This window comes from Sarcophilus harrisii, chromosome 2, assembly GCF_902635505.1.
Source record: "Sarcophilus harrisii chromosome 2, mSarHar1.11, whole genome shotgun sequence".
NCBI classification, from domain to species: Eukaryota; Metazoa; Chordata; class Mammalia; order Dasyuromorphia; family Dasyuridae; genus Sarcophilus; species Sarcophilus harrisii.
This window is the reverse complement of record NC_045427.1, coordinates 269,196,399-269,212,095: the sequence shown is the minus strand read 5'-3', so window position 1 is coordinate 269,212,095 and position 15,697 is coordinate 269,196,399. Positions and strand designations below refer to the sequence as shown.

Here is a 15,697-nt window from a genome sequence, read left to right as displayed (position 1 = left end):
TTTTCTCAGTCTATCCTCACACCAATCCTGTGATGACTTCATGCCATTATGAACCTCATTTTATAACTGAGGAAACTGAGGCACAGAGGGTATATGACTTGCCTGGAGTCACACAGAAAACAAATGTCTGAGGCTAGATTTTTAGTCAGGTCTTCTCGACTCCAGAGCCAGGAGACCCACCAGGCTGCTTTCCTGCATGAAATGAAGCATTTATTAAGTGATTACTATCTGCCAGGCAGGTGGCAAGTATACATATACACATGGAAGCAAACAAAATGGTCTCTGTCTTTGAGGAGTGTACATTCTAGTGGGGGAGTTGAAGATGGTAGCGGGAATGAGCACATACTCCACAGTAGGAAACAGATAGAAAGGAGCCCTAACAGCCTGATTCTGGGTATAGTTTGGAGTAAAGATGAGACTACAATTGCATTGACTTTTAGTGTCCTATTGATGGTGTGTTTTTCCTGGAAAGAAGAATATAGTGTTAACCAATTAAGAAAATAGTTTTTTACTTTATTCTTTTTTTTCTTCCTCTTTTATTTCTTATAGGATATTTTGAATGTTATTGACCACGGCCTGATGGATCTAAATGGGACAAGTGAAGATGCCCTAGAATGGGATGAAACTGATATAAGTAATAAATTAATTAGTTTCAATGAAGAATCCAATGATCTTGACCTGGAACACCCTCATGCCCACACTGTGCCAAACCTGAAATCTGAGTTGGAGGACGTGGGCAGCGAAGACCAAAGCTACGAGGGGTATGCAAGTGACCAAGGAGGATCCCACTACGGTTCCAGCATCACTGCTCCTTCCAGCCCACATATCTACCAAGTTTACAGTCTTCACAACGTTGAACTTTATGAAGAGAACCACATGCCATTTCTGAAAAGCAGCCCCAAGCTCCCCAGAGAAACCCAGCCTAAAGTTTTAACAAAAAGTCTCAGTAAAGACTCTTCCTTTTCATCTACCAAATCTTTGCCGGACCTGGTCGGTGGGATCACCTTGGTTAAGCCTTGCACGTGCCACGGGAGAGACCTGAGCCAACATTCTGGGAGCGAGAGTGGGATCGTCAGTGAAGGGGACACCGAGACCACAACCAACTCAGAAATGTGCCTGCTGAATGATGTGGAGGGACCCCCGAGTAACCCCAAAGCTGAAGAGCCAGGTCTTCACATGAGTGATATAGTTATACTGAAACAAAAAATTAAAGAGCAAGAGGACGATGCCAAGCCTCCAGAGAGTTCTCAGTCACCCGTGTCACCAAAGCGTTGTATAACTGGAAAAGATGGGGATTTAGACAGCGTTACCAATTATAACCCTGATTGTTTGGAAGAAGAATTAAAAGGAAAACAGGATGTGTTTACATTTTATGATTACTCATACCTCCAAGGCTCAAAACTCAAATTACCAACGGTAATGAAACCATCACAGAGTGAAAAAGCACATGTGGAGGACCCCTTGGTTCATGGTTTTTATTTTGATAAAAAACCCTGCAGATCTAAACAACAGGCTACAGAGTTACATCCGGATGAAGCTCCCCATGAATGTATTTTGGCAAGTGTGCCCCATGAAATGGATCCCAATTCTTGTAAAAGTGGCAATGGAGAGAAGACATTGCCCAGCCTGCAAAATTCCAAGCAATTCTCCCTCTTCTCACAAAGCTCTTCCTTAGAGTCCCTTTCACCTGGAAGTGACTTATTTGGATCAGGCACCTTGAAAATGGGTGACGGTCTTCAACGGAGCACGTCCCTGGAAAGCTGGTTAACCTCCTATAAAAGCAATGAAGATCTTTTTAGCCGCCACAGCTCAGAGGACATCAGTGTAAGCAGTGGCTCAGTTGGAGAACTCAGCAAAAGAACTTTAGATCTCCTGAATCGCTTGGAAAACATCCAGAGTCCCTCAGAACAAAAGATAAAGCGCAGCGTTTCTGACATCACTCTCCAAAGCAGTTCCCAAAAGATGTCCTTCAACGGCCAGCCATCCCTGGACGTCGCCTCCTCGATCAACGAGGACTCGGCCGCCTCTCTCACCGAGCTTAGCAGCAGCGACGAGCTCTCCCTCTGCTCGGAGGACATCGCATTGCACAGGAACAGAGTGGCGCCGGACTCAAACGCGTGCTTCCGGAAGCGCCTTGCGCCCTCGGTGGCAGACGAGAGCGACGTGAACGTCAGCATGATCGTCAACGTGTCCTGCACCTCAGCTTGCACAGACGACGAGGACGACAGCGACCTGCTCTCCAGCTCCACCCTCACGCTGACCGAGGAGGAGCTGTGCGTCCGAGACGAGGAGGACTCCAGCATCGCCACCGACGAGGAGATCTACGAGGAGTGCAACCTGATCTCGGGGCTGGACTACATCAAGAACGAACTGCAGACCTGGATTAGACCAAAGCTCTCCCTCTCGAGGGAGAAAAGGAGATGTCCCCTCAGCGATGAAATTCAGTGCAGCAAAGACAGGGGCAGCGGCGAGATGCCCAACGCCACGGAGGCCCTGAAGATCGAGGCCCTGCTGAATGGCTCCACAAGGCGCGTGCCTGAAAATAATGGCAATGGCAAAAATTCTTCTAGAGCGCACGAGGTTGGAACAAAGAGAGAAAACAAGAAGAACATTTCCAAAGCCAATAAAGATCCGTTTGTGGCTGATATGGAGAACGGCAACGTCGAAAGTGTCCCAGAAAAACCAAAGGAAACACCAAATGGAATCTCAAAGGGGTCAAAAAATCTTGTTCCAACCGAGGAAAAGGCTTTCAAGCATGAGAGCTGCATGTGTGAAGCGTTTACAGATAGTTCTGATGATTCAAATATGGATGGGAAGGAGGTTGTTCCCCCATCTTCTAGGAACCCCTGGAATATCTTTGAAATCTCTCCAAAGGAACGTCAAAACCACTTGCTCTCTGAAATTCAAAGCGCGGCACCTATTCCCACTGACGAGTCTTGCCCAGAACACGCCACCAAAGCCAACGCGCTCAACCCAGAGTCTGCACTACTGAAATCTCCGTTCGACCCCGCACCCGGAGCAGCTGAAAAGCCTGCTGATCAATCCCTGGCCCTGGAGCCCGGTGAGATGGCAGGAAACGTGGCCCTGGATGATAGAATTTCCTGTTGCAGCTGTGAGCCGGATGCTTTTCATAAACACGATACAGAAGATTGCTCGGTACACGACTTCGTTAAGGAGATCATCGACATGGCTTCCATGGCCCTGAAGAATAAATCCCAACCTGAGAGTGAGGCAGCCACTCCCACATCATTAGCTCAGATCAAGGAAAAGGTATTAGAGCATTCTCACAGGCCCATCCAGCTCAGAAAAGGAGACTTTTATTCCTACTTATCCCTCTCATCTCATGACAGCGACTGTGGGGAGGTCACCAGCTACACAGAAGAGAAAAGCCACTCTCTGTTGCCCCCCGACTTCCCTGAATCAGGCCTAGATGAAAAAGAGGATATCGAATGTTTCTTTGAGGCTTGCATTGATGAGGAGGAAGGTGAACAGCAATGCTTTTTCTCCAGGGAGTCCCCAAAGGAAGCTGAGGTGGAAGAAAAAGATGCCATTACCCTAGAAGGGACTAAAGCCTCCTCTAACTACAGTGACACTCCGAGTCCCACTCCCCAGGAAGGGTCCAACACCGGAGAGGAGATCAGTACTTCAAACCGCCGAGAGGAGAGCTCAGCCCTACCTGCTCCTCCGAGGCAGAGCACGGAAGAGAGCAGTCCTGGGAAGCCGGGTGGGTCTGCGAGGCTGGAAGGTCCCTATGCTGCATTAGCCAAAACTATAGTTCCAGGCCTCCCCGTGAAGGCAGAACAGCTGAAAGACCAGGCTGTATTGCATCCTAGCAGTAAAACATTAACCTGTGAAGAAAACCTACTGAACCTTCACAACGACCGGCATATAAATATGCACAGGTAGAATGTAATCCTCCCCAGGCACATAAATCATCTCATTGAAAGGTATGTGCAGTCTTTATGTGATTAAAGATATATGCATTGTGAAGGGGAATGACACGCCACAGGAATACCGTTTACCATATGTAGTTTACTATATTTATAGATTTACTTAACAAGTCATTCGTAGGAATGCAGTTTTCATCCAATTCAACCAGCATAGAAGAAAAGGCTAAATAAGGGTTGAACGGAGTTGCTGTCGTGATATAAATTTGGGTAAAATAATTCCTGTGAGGAAGAAAAATGGAAAAAGGGGGGGGGGAAGCTTTTTTCTAAATTGTCACTTAATGATGTGATGTAGGGAAAAGAGGACTGGATTCCGAATTAGAGAATGTGGGATTGTATCCCTACTCTGCAATTTACTTGTCTATGTGGTCTTAGTAGAAGCCATTTAACTTCTTCAGGCCTCAGTTTCCATATTTCTAAAGTAAATAGATTGAACTTGCCTTCTAAAATCTCTTATATCTCTTATAAAATCTTTAATTATCTCATGTTAGTTAAGGGAATTAAAGCATAGAGATAACAGCTAAGATAGAAAAAAATCAAGTTTTACAAAATTCTTTAAACAATTTCTAGTTTAATCCTCAGAACAACTTTGTAAGGTATTATTATTATTATTATCCTCCCAATTCTGCACATAAGCAACCTGAAAGTGGTTAAATAACTCTTTCACAGCTAATAATTGATTGAGATAGGATTAGAATTCAGGTCTTTCTGACTTTAATCCACTATTCTATCTAGCTACCTTAGATAATTATCTGAACGATTCAGCCTCTTTCCTCCCAAATCTGACATGAGAGAAAGTTCTTTGAATGCCCAAATTAAAAATTCTTAACCACAATATAGATATAACTGCTGATTTTACTTCTGTCTCTATAAATTATTATTATTAAATAATGTTCCCTTCTTTATACTAGCATATTGGTACCTTCCCTCTCAGATTATCTCCAATTTACCTCACACATTTCCTGATTTGTACATAGCTATTTGCCTATTGTCTCCCCCATTAAACTGTGAACTCCTTAAGAGTGGACCTTCTGCTTTTCTCAAGATCCTCAGCACTTAGCACAGTTCTTAGCACATAGTAGGCATTTAATAAGTGTTTACTGACTGAGTCTAAGGAGAAAGGTGTGAATGATTTGAGATGAGCTGCTATTAAGTTATAGGAACATGCTCCATCCTGATTTTCTTTTTGCTGATTCCCCAGGAACATGTTATGCTTTCACAACTACTGAAAAAATGGCCCAGTTTGAGAAATAAAGTAGGAGGAGAGCAAATCAATGTTATTTTTGCCTTAGTTGGGACTCTTATTTTACCCAAACACATCTGAGACACCAAAAATACAGTGTAGATAAAGTATGTGACAGGTTAATAGAATTTAGGTAAAAACAGATTTTAAAATCTTTAGAAATTTAAAATTCTGAAAATGATAGGTTCGTTTCCATGACTTAAAAAAAACTCCCCCTTTAAAAATCTACTCTTCACTTTTAATAAGACAGTTATTGATTGTTAAATTTGAGAGGATATTATATCCATAAGTGATACAAAGATTCCATTTTTTCCATTTCAAAAGCCCAATGATGAATACTCTGGCTCAATCTAGTTTAAAGAAGAAAAACCTGAGCTATCCAAAGTAGGAATTATATTTCATGAAAGTATGAGCACCCAATTGGCCCCCCTTTAGAAGCTTAATGTTGTAACCTAAACTCGTGCTATAGGAAATGAATTACAGAAGCAATCTACCCTAATTTGTTAACTTATTCAAATAACAGTTATTATACTTAACTATGCTAAAGATTATCTTTTTTGTGGCAGATTGTTTATTTTTTGATGAGCCTAATTACTGATTTTCTAAAGGTAATTTACATTTATTACAAATACATCTTTTAAAATGTGACAGATAAATGTTGTTCCCATAATGTATTATGAAAAAAGTTACTATTTAAAAACACATTATTTAATTTGAAAGATGAATGGCAAACATCATTATTTTTTTCCTGTTAACACCTGTGCCCTAAACTCATTAAAATGTGTGATTCTGTGTAGAGCTGTAAGAGTTCAAGGTGGGGGGCAGGGGGAATCTATATTGCTATACATATATATACATATATGTGTGTATATGTGTATATATATATATGCACACATACATATGAACACACATCTCCTAAATATAGCTATATATATATATATATATATATATATATATATATATATATATTTTATTCTAAAAATAAACCCAGTATCCAAAAGTGGAGAAAGAATCTTGACTTAGGAATGTAGTTCAATTAATTTTATGCCATTCTGGGCTCTATTTACATTGTTTGGGAATGAAAATCAAAGCAGTAAAATAAATGTATTCTTTATTAAAAGTGTCTATACTCTAATTCTATTCTTTCTCAGCATTCAGTAAAACTGAAATTTGTAAAACAGAATTCAGTAAAACAAAAACACATTAGAAAAAAAATAAGAGCAATTCCATAAACTTCCTCAAAACTATCTCGGCTAGTGATTATGCAGCTTGCTTCGCCAGCCTACAGAGGGGCTTAGAGAGCCCAGCTGAATCTCTTTTTTCAAAGGATATAAAAGCTTGAAAGAAACGCCACTCTGAGCATGACATCATGTGACCATGACCCCCAAGTCACCAGTCACGCCAGGATCTGGAGGCTCACATTCAGAGCACGACAGACTCCAAGCACTAAGGAATCCTGTTCCCCATCAGATTTGGAAGGCACAGACCGCCATGTCTTGTGATCTTTTAGGAGTTTATTCCTTGTCTTTTGTAAGGAACAGGCAACTGAAATGATGGCAATTCCTGCTTTTTAAAGTAGGGGAAAGAATCTTCTGACGTAGCCCTAGCATCCTTTAAGCATCTGATCAACTCTAAGTAGAGATCATTTCATTTTTTATATTTATATCCCAGGGCTTAGCAAAAACTGACATAAATAGGCATCTAATAAATGCTTGGCGATTGGATGACTGGGTCCTTGTATGTGCATAGCATCCTATTGTGCATTATGGGAACACCCAGAGAAAACAGGAGCCAGATCTCTATTACATAAAACAAAACTATAATAATAACAATAACTCCTGGCATTTTTATTGTGCTTTAGAGTTTGCAAAGCACTTTAGATTTGAGCTTCATAGCAATCCTGTTAGGTAGGAATTACAAATATGATTTTCATCATCATTTTGGAGAGGAAGAAAATTGAGGTCCACAGACTCTCATGGTTACAAAACTAGATGTCAGCAGCGACATTTAAATCCTTATCTTCTTGATCAAAGTTTAGCACTGTCTATTATTCTAAAGTAGGGATTCTTAACCTTTTCTATGTTGTGAATCACATTAGTAACTTCATCAAGCTTATAGATTGATTCTTTACAGGAATAAATAAAATATTATCTTAAAAACAACATGCATAGAATCCAGGTTAATTTATGCTCTAAAGCCATTTTTAAAAAATAATCATTTGGCAAGCATTTACAAAGCATTTACTAAGTGACAGGCACTAAGGGTACACTAAGCACCGAGGATGCAAATGGAAAGTGAAAATACTAAATATTAAAACACCAGTTTTAAAAAAAGAAGCCATTTGCATTAGAGTTAGAGAGTTTTTCTAGTATTGTGCACAGCATCAGGAGGATTGAAATTTTCAGTTTTCATGCTGTTTGGATATTGGTATAGACAATCCCCAGGCTGTGTATTCTAATTCTGCCCAGAAAATGCTGTGCCTGGGACACCTTATTTAACTTCTTTATGCCTCTCCTTTGTCATCTATGCCTCCCATTGCTGAGGTGCCTTCAGTATTAAGGTAATGAATAAATAGTAAAAATGACCATAAAATCTTTGGAAAGTAAAAAGTGTGATGTATATAAAAGCTTAATGATCGTAATTGTTCTTCCCAGTAGATGCAGTCAAGCAAATGAAAAAAGCTGTGCTTCCATTTAGACTGTTTGAAAGGCAGTCAGTCAGAGAATTCTTTTACCAAGAAAGTGTTTTTACTACACCAAATTCAATTTGCTGGCTTTTCCAGAAAAAAAAAATCTGAGATCGTAAAAAGCCATGATTTTATAAAGTCAGATTTGGAAGTCTATAACTTAGGAGAAGCAGATACAGGCTACAAACAGGTAACCAAAGAAAACCTTTTACCTACAAGGAGTCTAATTAAAACTCACCCTCAAATGATTTAAGAGAAAACTCCATCTAATCCAACCCAGTATGTATGATGCAGTTGCACTGGTTTCCAGGCACACCGCTGTGCTTTTCACTATTTCCCTCTATTTGCCATGTTTCTATAAAAATAGAGAGGTCAGTTACAGCAAATCACATCAAAGGAAAAGGTAACTGGATAGATCCAGATATTTCTGCTTAATTTGGAAGAGGCACATAATGCATGTCTGGAGTGCCTCCTAGGAACTGCCTAAGAGATGTACTTTGCACTAATCTTTTCGCTGTATTCTGACAGTTATTTCTTCATAATCCTCATCATAAGCCTCTGCTCTTTGATGAATAGTTTAACCCTAAACTTCAGGCTGGAAAAATTATAGGATTTAAAATATTAACTCATTACTTACAGCAGAAGTATACTTCATTTTAGATCTTACTTTCTTAGGAAGCCTTCCCTGTTGCTGTTTTTCCTTTGGCTGGAATAATCACTTTTGTTTTTCTGGTCAACAAATACGAGAGAAAGAAGTCTGTAGGGCATATACTTTGGGAATATGAATCCATATACATATATATGTATTATAAAAATCATGGTAGCTGATATTCAACATATTTGCAATGTGTTCTATGAAAGTACATATAGTGCATTTATTAAAAGTACATTATAAGTAGTTTATGTGAGCACCACATCATTTTCAAATTTATTCTATTAAATATTCTTAAATAATCCCAAACTTTTCTAAAGCTTCTCCAATAAGGAGAGGAAGTAAAAATGTGAGAGAAAAGTTAAGAAGAGAAAAAAGAAAGAGAATAGATCCAAATCTATTATTACTTGGGTATTCCTTGAACCAAAGATCCTCAGCTATTTATATTATGTCCTAAGTCTGTAATTTAGATTTCCTTCTATCTTAGCTAGTTGTTTTTTACCCATTTACACCTAGTAGACAAGACTGTGTTTTTACAGATTTGTATTTAAATCCCAAAATGTAAAGATTTACCTTTTTAAATTTTCACAATGTCTTCTACACCATGAACTCTTAGTTATGAGTAGTTATTTTAGTCCTTTTTCAAGGATCTGAAACATATCACAACTGATCTGTTTTTCCTAGATATGGCTCCAGACACATTTATTTGCTCAAATCACGTATAATCAATAAGAATTTGTTAAGCATTTATTTCATTCCGAGCTATTCCTTCCCTAAAAGAGATTAAATTCTACTGAAGGAAAAACAGCACGTTCACAAACAAAAAGATATAGGAAACAAGAGAGATAGGGACTGGACCTATGATATCAGCAGTGTAATATGCTCAAATGAAGAAATTCCTTCTGCCAATGTAGGTCAGTGACATTTCTGCAATTTATAGAATTAGAGAGATGGCTAGAGCATTGAGAAATTAAATGACTTGCCCAAGAGCACACAATCAATATATGGCAGACATGTGAGTCTTCCTGGTTTAATGGCCAATTCTGTTACGCCATACTGCCTCTTGGTAATGTATTTAAAATAAATCCAAAGTGATTTTGGCAAGGTGCAGGGGAATCAGATGGACAAGTGAATCAAGATGGGCCATTTCAGTAAAAAGCATTGATAAATGATTTAGGAGTTCTAGGTATGGGCGACTATCCTTTGAGTGTGGAATTGTTGTAACATGGTACAAGTAGGACTGTGTTAAGAGTTCATGATGGGGAAAAATTGCCAATCAGCCTGGAAAGACATACTGAGGCTAGTCTGTAAAGGGCTTTGAATGCCAAATAGAGGAATTTGTATCTTATTTTAGAGACAATGGGGTGTCACTAAAGCTTCTTAAGCTGGGGTATGACATACTTTTTCATCTTATGAGATTAATACACATGTCCTTGCATAAATCCTCCATTATGTCACTGAAACCTCAAGTTAAAATCACAAGTCCACTTTGCAAGCAAGTTTATTCTTGGACCAGGATAAGTATTCCCTATTCCCTTTTGAGTAGCTGGGCTTAAGCAGCCTCACATTTTCATATTGATTGAAGCATTCTTTGTGTGTTGCAAAAAATTTAAAAAAAAAAATTAAAACCAGTTCACAAGCAACAATACAGATAGGGTCCAGGTAAAAGGTCAAATTTGATGATTTTCCTTGTTTCTTTTGAAACTGAGTTTTAAAAAGAAAAAAAAATCAATAAATTCCCTACATTAATTCTAAGACACTCTTAGAGTAAGGATGTTGAAAACTCCCTGACTCATATCTATTGGATTCCTACATTCAGAGAAGACCACCAGCAATCCCATGATAGCTGTCTCCACTATATATTGCAAGTATAATTTCTGAAATGTACTATTACATTTTTTTTGTTTTTTTTTTCTTTCAGAAGTCTGGTTGCACTCCAGGTGCAGGTTCATCCTCCTAACCCTGGGATGGCCTTGGGTTCCATTGTGTCACTGCCTTTTGTTACACTGACTCCTCCCAAGATAAATATTCCTTCCAAATGCAATTCATCCATGTGGGCTTTGTGATTTGGCTGCGTGGTGCACTGGTCCTCTTTAGATGATTTTCTTTCCCTTTTCTTTTCTTTTTTTGAAGTATAGCAAAGCCATTTCTTTTCAGAAGGATTCTTGTCCCAAGCTACCTCTACTGATCCTGTGTTCCTCTTTGGATGTTTCTGTTGGCTCCTCTCCTGACTGTTCTTTAAAGTTCTACAATTCACCAAATTGCAAGTGTATTCTATTCACCTGTCTAGAATGGTATCTGCTGATGCTTTCCTATGTCATGTTTCATATATAACAAATTTCTGGTATAATGCCTATGCTTATTGGGATGGTTTGACCTAAGCAAATATTTGATTTAATTTGATTTCAGTAAAGGAAAGAATCCTCACTCTTTTTTGATTCTGACCATTATAAAATAAAGTAATTTTTTAAAAGCACCATTTTATTTATTTCATTTGGAAAAAAACAACAAAAACCTATGCAACACTTCAAGAAACAACTACACGGTGTTGTATGTTATAAACTGGTAATGTTCTACTATTGAATTATGTACAACATTTTGGTTTTTTATGCTTCTTGAGGTGGTAATAAGAAAAAAGTTTTTTTAAAAATGTGTGCCTTGCTGTATTTCTTATACCATTTATTAAAAAAAAAAAGCTGCTTTCACAGTAAAATTATGTTGGTTTGAAAGGAGGAAATAGCAAGGTTAAGATGTGTGAATAATTTCTGTATATATGTATAACCAAGTGCAAACATTGATGTATAATGACAGTATAAGATGCTTTCATGTTTTGTGATGTCTAGTGATGTGGAAAATATAAGCCTTAAATCCATTAGATTGCATGGTAATTAGAACTGGCATAATAAACATAGTTTATTGGGGGAAAAAAGCCGAACCAGTGATCTCTTCTACCTGTGCTCCTTTAAAAAGAAATTTCTGCATCTTCTTCTAAAAATAATATACAATTTTGAAATTTCAATAATTGGCAAGAGGCTTTGGATTACTTTACCTAAATCAGGGACTGGAAATGGAGCCTCCAAAGTCTCAAGGTCTTTCTCATCATATACAAGTGCATATCAAGACTCAACAGCATTCGACTATAAACTCTGCATCCTCACCACCACCAATTAATAAATATTTATTCAAGACTTTTATTTCTTCTTTATCATTAATTGATTGTTGATTCATTTCAGGGTTTGTAGTGCCTTTAAATTCCACTCATTTACATAATCCCCTTGGATAAGTTACATGTGTACAAATATGTGGACCTTTAAAAAAAATCTGGACCTACTTCTGAATTATATCAATATAGGTATATCCGCATAGAATGTTGCTCTATCAAAGCTACAACTTCACGGAATCATAGCAGCTAAGAGCCAGAACATGCAGGGTGGCTAGATGACAAAGTGGATAGGATACCAGCCCTGAAGTCAGGAGGACCAGAATTCAAATCTGACCTTAGACACTTAATACTTCCTAGCTGTGTGACCCTGGGCAAGTCATTTAACTCTAATTACCTACCCCCTTCCCCCCCAAAAAAAAAAGTCAGAACATACTTGGGAGGAATTCCCAGATCTTCACATCCCAGAGGTCAACTCTCTACCATATTTGATCATAATTTATTTATTTTTTCCTTTGTACCAGTATTTCTTATTTTATCAGAATAAAAAACAAATTTCTTTTTACTAATGCAGATCAGACTTACTAAAGCAAGCCTTAAGCATTAAAGATTTGTCTAAGAAACTGTGTATTAAAGGCTGGGCTTAAACCAAATCATTCAGATCCCTAATCTATTACTTCTAGTTAATGAAGCTTTCTACCTATATACATATATATGTATTTATATATGTAAACACATATACACATAATATATTACATATACATATTTACTCACAAGTAGTTTTACTGGATGGAAATTACATATGTGTTCTTTTGTACATATATATATACACACATACTCTACATGCATAGGGAAATATTACACATCTCTAAGCAATTATATGTGTAGAAATACAAAGATTTATGTAGTTGGGTTGATCATCGATTTAAACAGCATATTTCAAATGATTGTATCCTATATCACAACGATGTCAAAGGAAAAGAAGACAAGACATTTCCTCTCAAGTGCTACTTTTCAGGTTAGGAATTTATAAAGTACTTAGGTAAACAGTCCAGAGTCTGGAATCTGGAAGGTCAAGTTCAAATCCTGTTTTGGACTCTAATTTGCTGTGTGACCCCAAGCAAGTCACTTAACCACTCTATCTTGGCTTTCTCAATTTTAAAAATGGTGTCAGGAAAAAAGAATTGTTGTAAGAATCAAATGGGATGATATTTGCAAAATACTTAGCACAGTGCCTAGCATAGTAGGCACTCAATCAATGCTTCTTTCCTTCCATGCTCCTCTGCCCAGGTATTTTATAGAATGTCAAAGATGGCTATGGTAGGAAAGAGAAGACATACAATGGGGGTAAGGGGACAAGGGCAGCAGCTCAGAAACAAATTAGAAACCAAAGGGTATATTATGTAAACAATCTCTATAGGGTATGATAACCAATAAATGTTGTAAACAGTTTTAGAATGGGAGAGATTTTTGTGGGCTAAAGAAAGAAAGCGCTTGGGAAAAGTTGATATGAACTTTAAAAGAAAAAGCAGAACTTGGATGAGTCAAGGACAGGGATAGAGTAAACAGCAGAAACAGTTCGGAGGAGGCTGAACTCTGTGTGCGTGTGTTCACTCATTGTTTTTATATATATATGTATATATACGCATGTATATATACATATATATACATATATATATATATATATATATATAAAATACATGTATATGTATGTGTGTGTTGAACAGCAGTGGAAAGGACAAAGTAATAGTAAGAGCTGAAGGAAGACTCTGAAATAGCTGAAAAGTTTTTTTTCATTAAATAACACTGTTCCTATTCACTCATTCATTTACTGCTTATTAATTAAGACCAGGCTGAAAGTTCAGTGGTGACACTAATCCCACTGCTGATGGGTTCTGACCCATTCTAATCTAGCCGGGGCTAGCTAAACCCTCTTTTAGACTACTTACAATACCCCCACCCCCTGAGGCTTCAAAACCCTGATCTGGGCCAGTCTTAGGGCCAACTTCAAAGCAGTTTATCCCACTCTAGCACAGAACATCCAGGTTCTGGTGATCCTTTGGGTTGGGATTACAGGAATGTGCCACTTTGCTTGGCCAGTTGGTTCTTAAATCAGAGAATGATATGATAAAAGTAGTAGATGTGTATAGACTGGATTAAAAAAGGAATAGACTTTAAGGAAGGGAGACAATTGGGAGACTAGCACAATAAGTCATATACAAGACGATGAGAATCTGAACAGAATAGTTGTAAGAGGGAATGTAGAAAAAAGGACAAAAATCATTGGGGTGATATGTAATGTTATCCAGTTAGACTTCTGATAGATCTGACCTTATTTTGCATATTAAGAAGAGAAAACCTTATATTTTCGGTATTAATCTATGCCTAGAACCAGAAGCATAGTCAAAAAGATCACCTTAAAAGTTTGGTAAAACTTATCATTGACTAATGTCAATAAATAAATAATAAAGCAACATGTGTTTTATTTGAAGATTTACAAGGTGTTCCATCCGGCCAGGATTTATGCTCAATAATGAGTCTTAGAGATGAAAAGGAATTCCAGGGTCATCTAGTCCAACTTTCCGTCCAAATCAGATATAATTTCAACAACATACTTAACAAATGGTCAGCCAGTATTTAATGGAACACACTATAATGGGGAACTCATTACTTTTCAATGAACTAACTGTCTCTGTCATTGAACAACTTATATTCGATCACAGCATACTTCAATCCTTTTTTTGCATATTCTATCAGTTCAGTTTTAATCTGTGCATGGCTCAAAAGTAATTGAATAAATCAGATTCTTAGATCTGGACAAGAACCCAAGACCTTATCTAATCAAATCATCCATATACAAGTCTGGTGAATACTTTACTAGTCAAAGTAGGTAATTGTCTATTCTCATTGAATGCAATTTCTTTGCTTTCCCATGGTGGTTCTTCTATAGGTTTATCAGCCTAGTGATATATGAATTTGCCTTTATATATAGTCCAAATCACCACTGTTTTCATTCAAGTCCATTTGTTTGGTCTTTCCTAAATATAAGATTCTTTTTTAAATGAACAAAAAAACACCCAGAACAATTTTTGTATGTTTAAAAATAATGACAAAAGAAGGAAGCCTTCTTTTCTATAACTCCTCCTCTTCACAAATTATTTTTTTTGTTTTCTTTTTCTTTTTTTTTTTTATCATTTTTTCTTTCCTCTCCAGTTTTCTCATGCTATTTAAAAATATAATGACCAAACCACAGAATAGCAATGTGGTTACTGGAGAAAAATAAAGTAGTTCTTGTGTTTGAAGGAGATAATTATAAGGAGAGAATTACTTGTATTTGGACTGATGAGTAAATAAGCATTTAAAAAATTTAAAAATCACTTTCTCAACTTGAATACTTTTTTGTATATGGAATTGGTACTTCACACTTGGAGGTGCTGATACTATACTGTTCATTTTTAACTATTCAAAGCTTACAGTATCAATCAATATTTCCTTCTTTCTCTCTTTTGCAAGGCATTTGGGGTTAAGTGACTTGCCCAGGGTCACACAGCTAGATAATATTAAGTGTCTAAACCTGGATTTGAAGTCAGGTCCTCCTAACTTCAAGGTCAATGATCTATCCACAGTGCCATCTAGCTGCTCCTTCAATCAATATTTCTTGTAATATAATTTGTTAATTTAATCAATCCATCATTTCCTAATTGTGAGTACTTCTAGTAATGATGTCTGTCTCAACATTTCCACATTTCATCCTTCTCAATTCTCTTTCATGTTCTACCACATATTTTCCCAAAATCCATATCCCCTATTCCCAAATTCCCAATTCCCATAACCTTTCCAGAAATTTACAGGAATTTTCTATATGGGAAAGGGCTCCATAAGATTTTTTGTTTGCTTGTTTTTACTGTTTTGGGGCAGTAGTTAGGTTGTCCATTAAAAAACCCAACTCTTTCTACAAGTAAATACATTATCATCATAGTAGAAATATTTCTCCATAATTCAATCAATT

General features: G+C 37.4%; 1 protein-coding gene across 4 annotated transcripts in view; it reads left to right on the top strand.

Moving 5' to 3' along the window:
* Positions 1 to 11,165, top strand: part of AKAP6 (A-kinase anchoring protein 6) — a 560,862-nt gene extending 549,697 nt beyond the window's left edge. For all 4 annotated transcript variants that reach the window (XM_031952248.1, XM_031952249.1, XM_031952250.1 and 1 more), the window contains exons 13-14: positions 550 to 3,947; positions 10,450 to 11,165. In XM_031952248.1, the coding sequence (XP_031808108.1) occupies positions 550 to 3,906 (3,357 nt within the window). In that variant the 3' untranslated portion in view covers positions 3,907 to 3,947; positions 10,450 to 11,165. The remainder of the gene's footprint in view (positions 1 to 549; positions 3,948 to 10,449) is intronic.
* Positions 11,166 to 15,697: the final 4,532 nt, after the last annotated feature.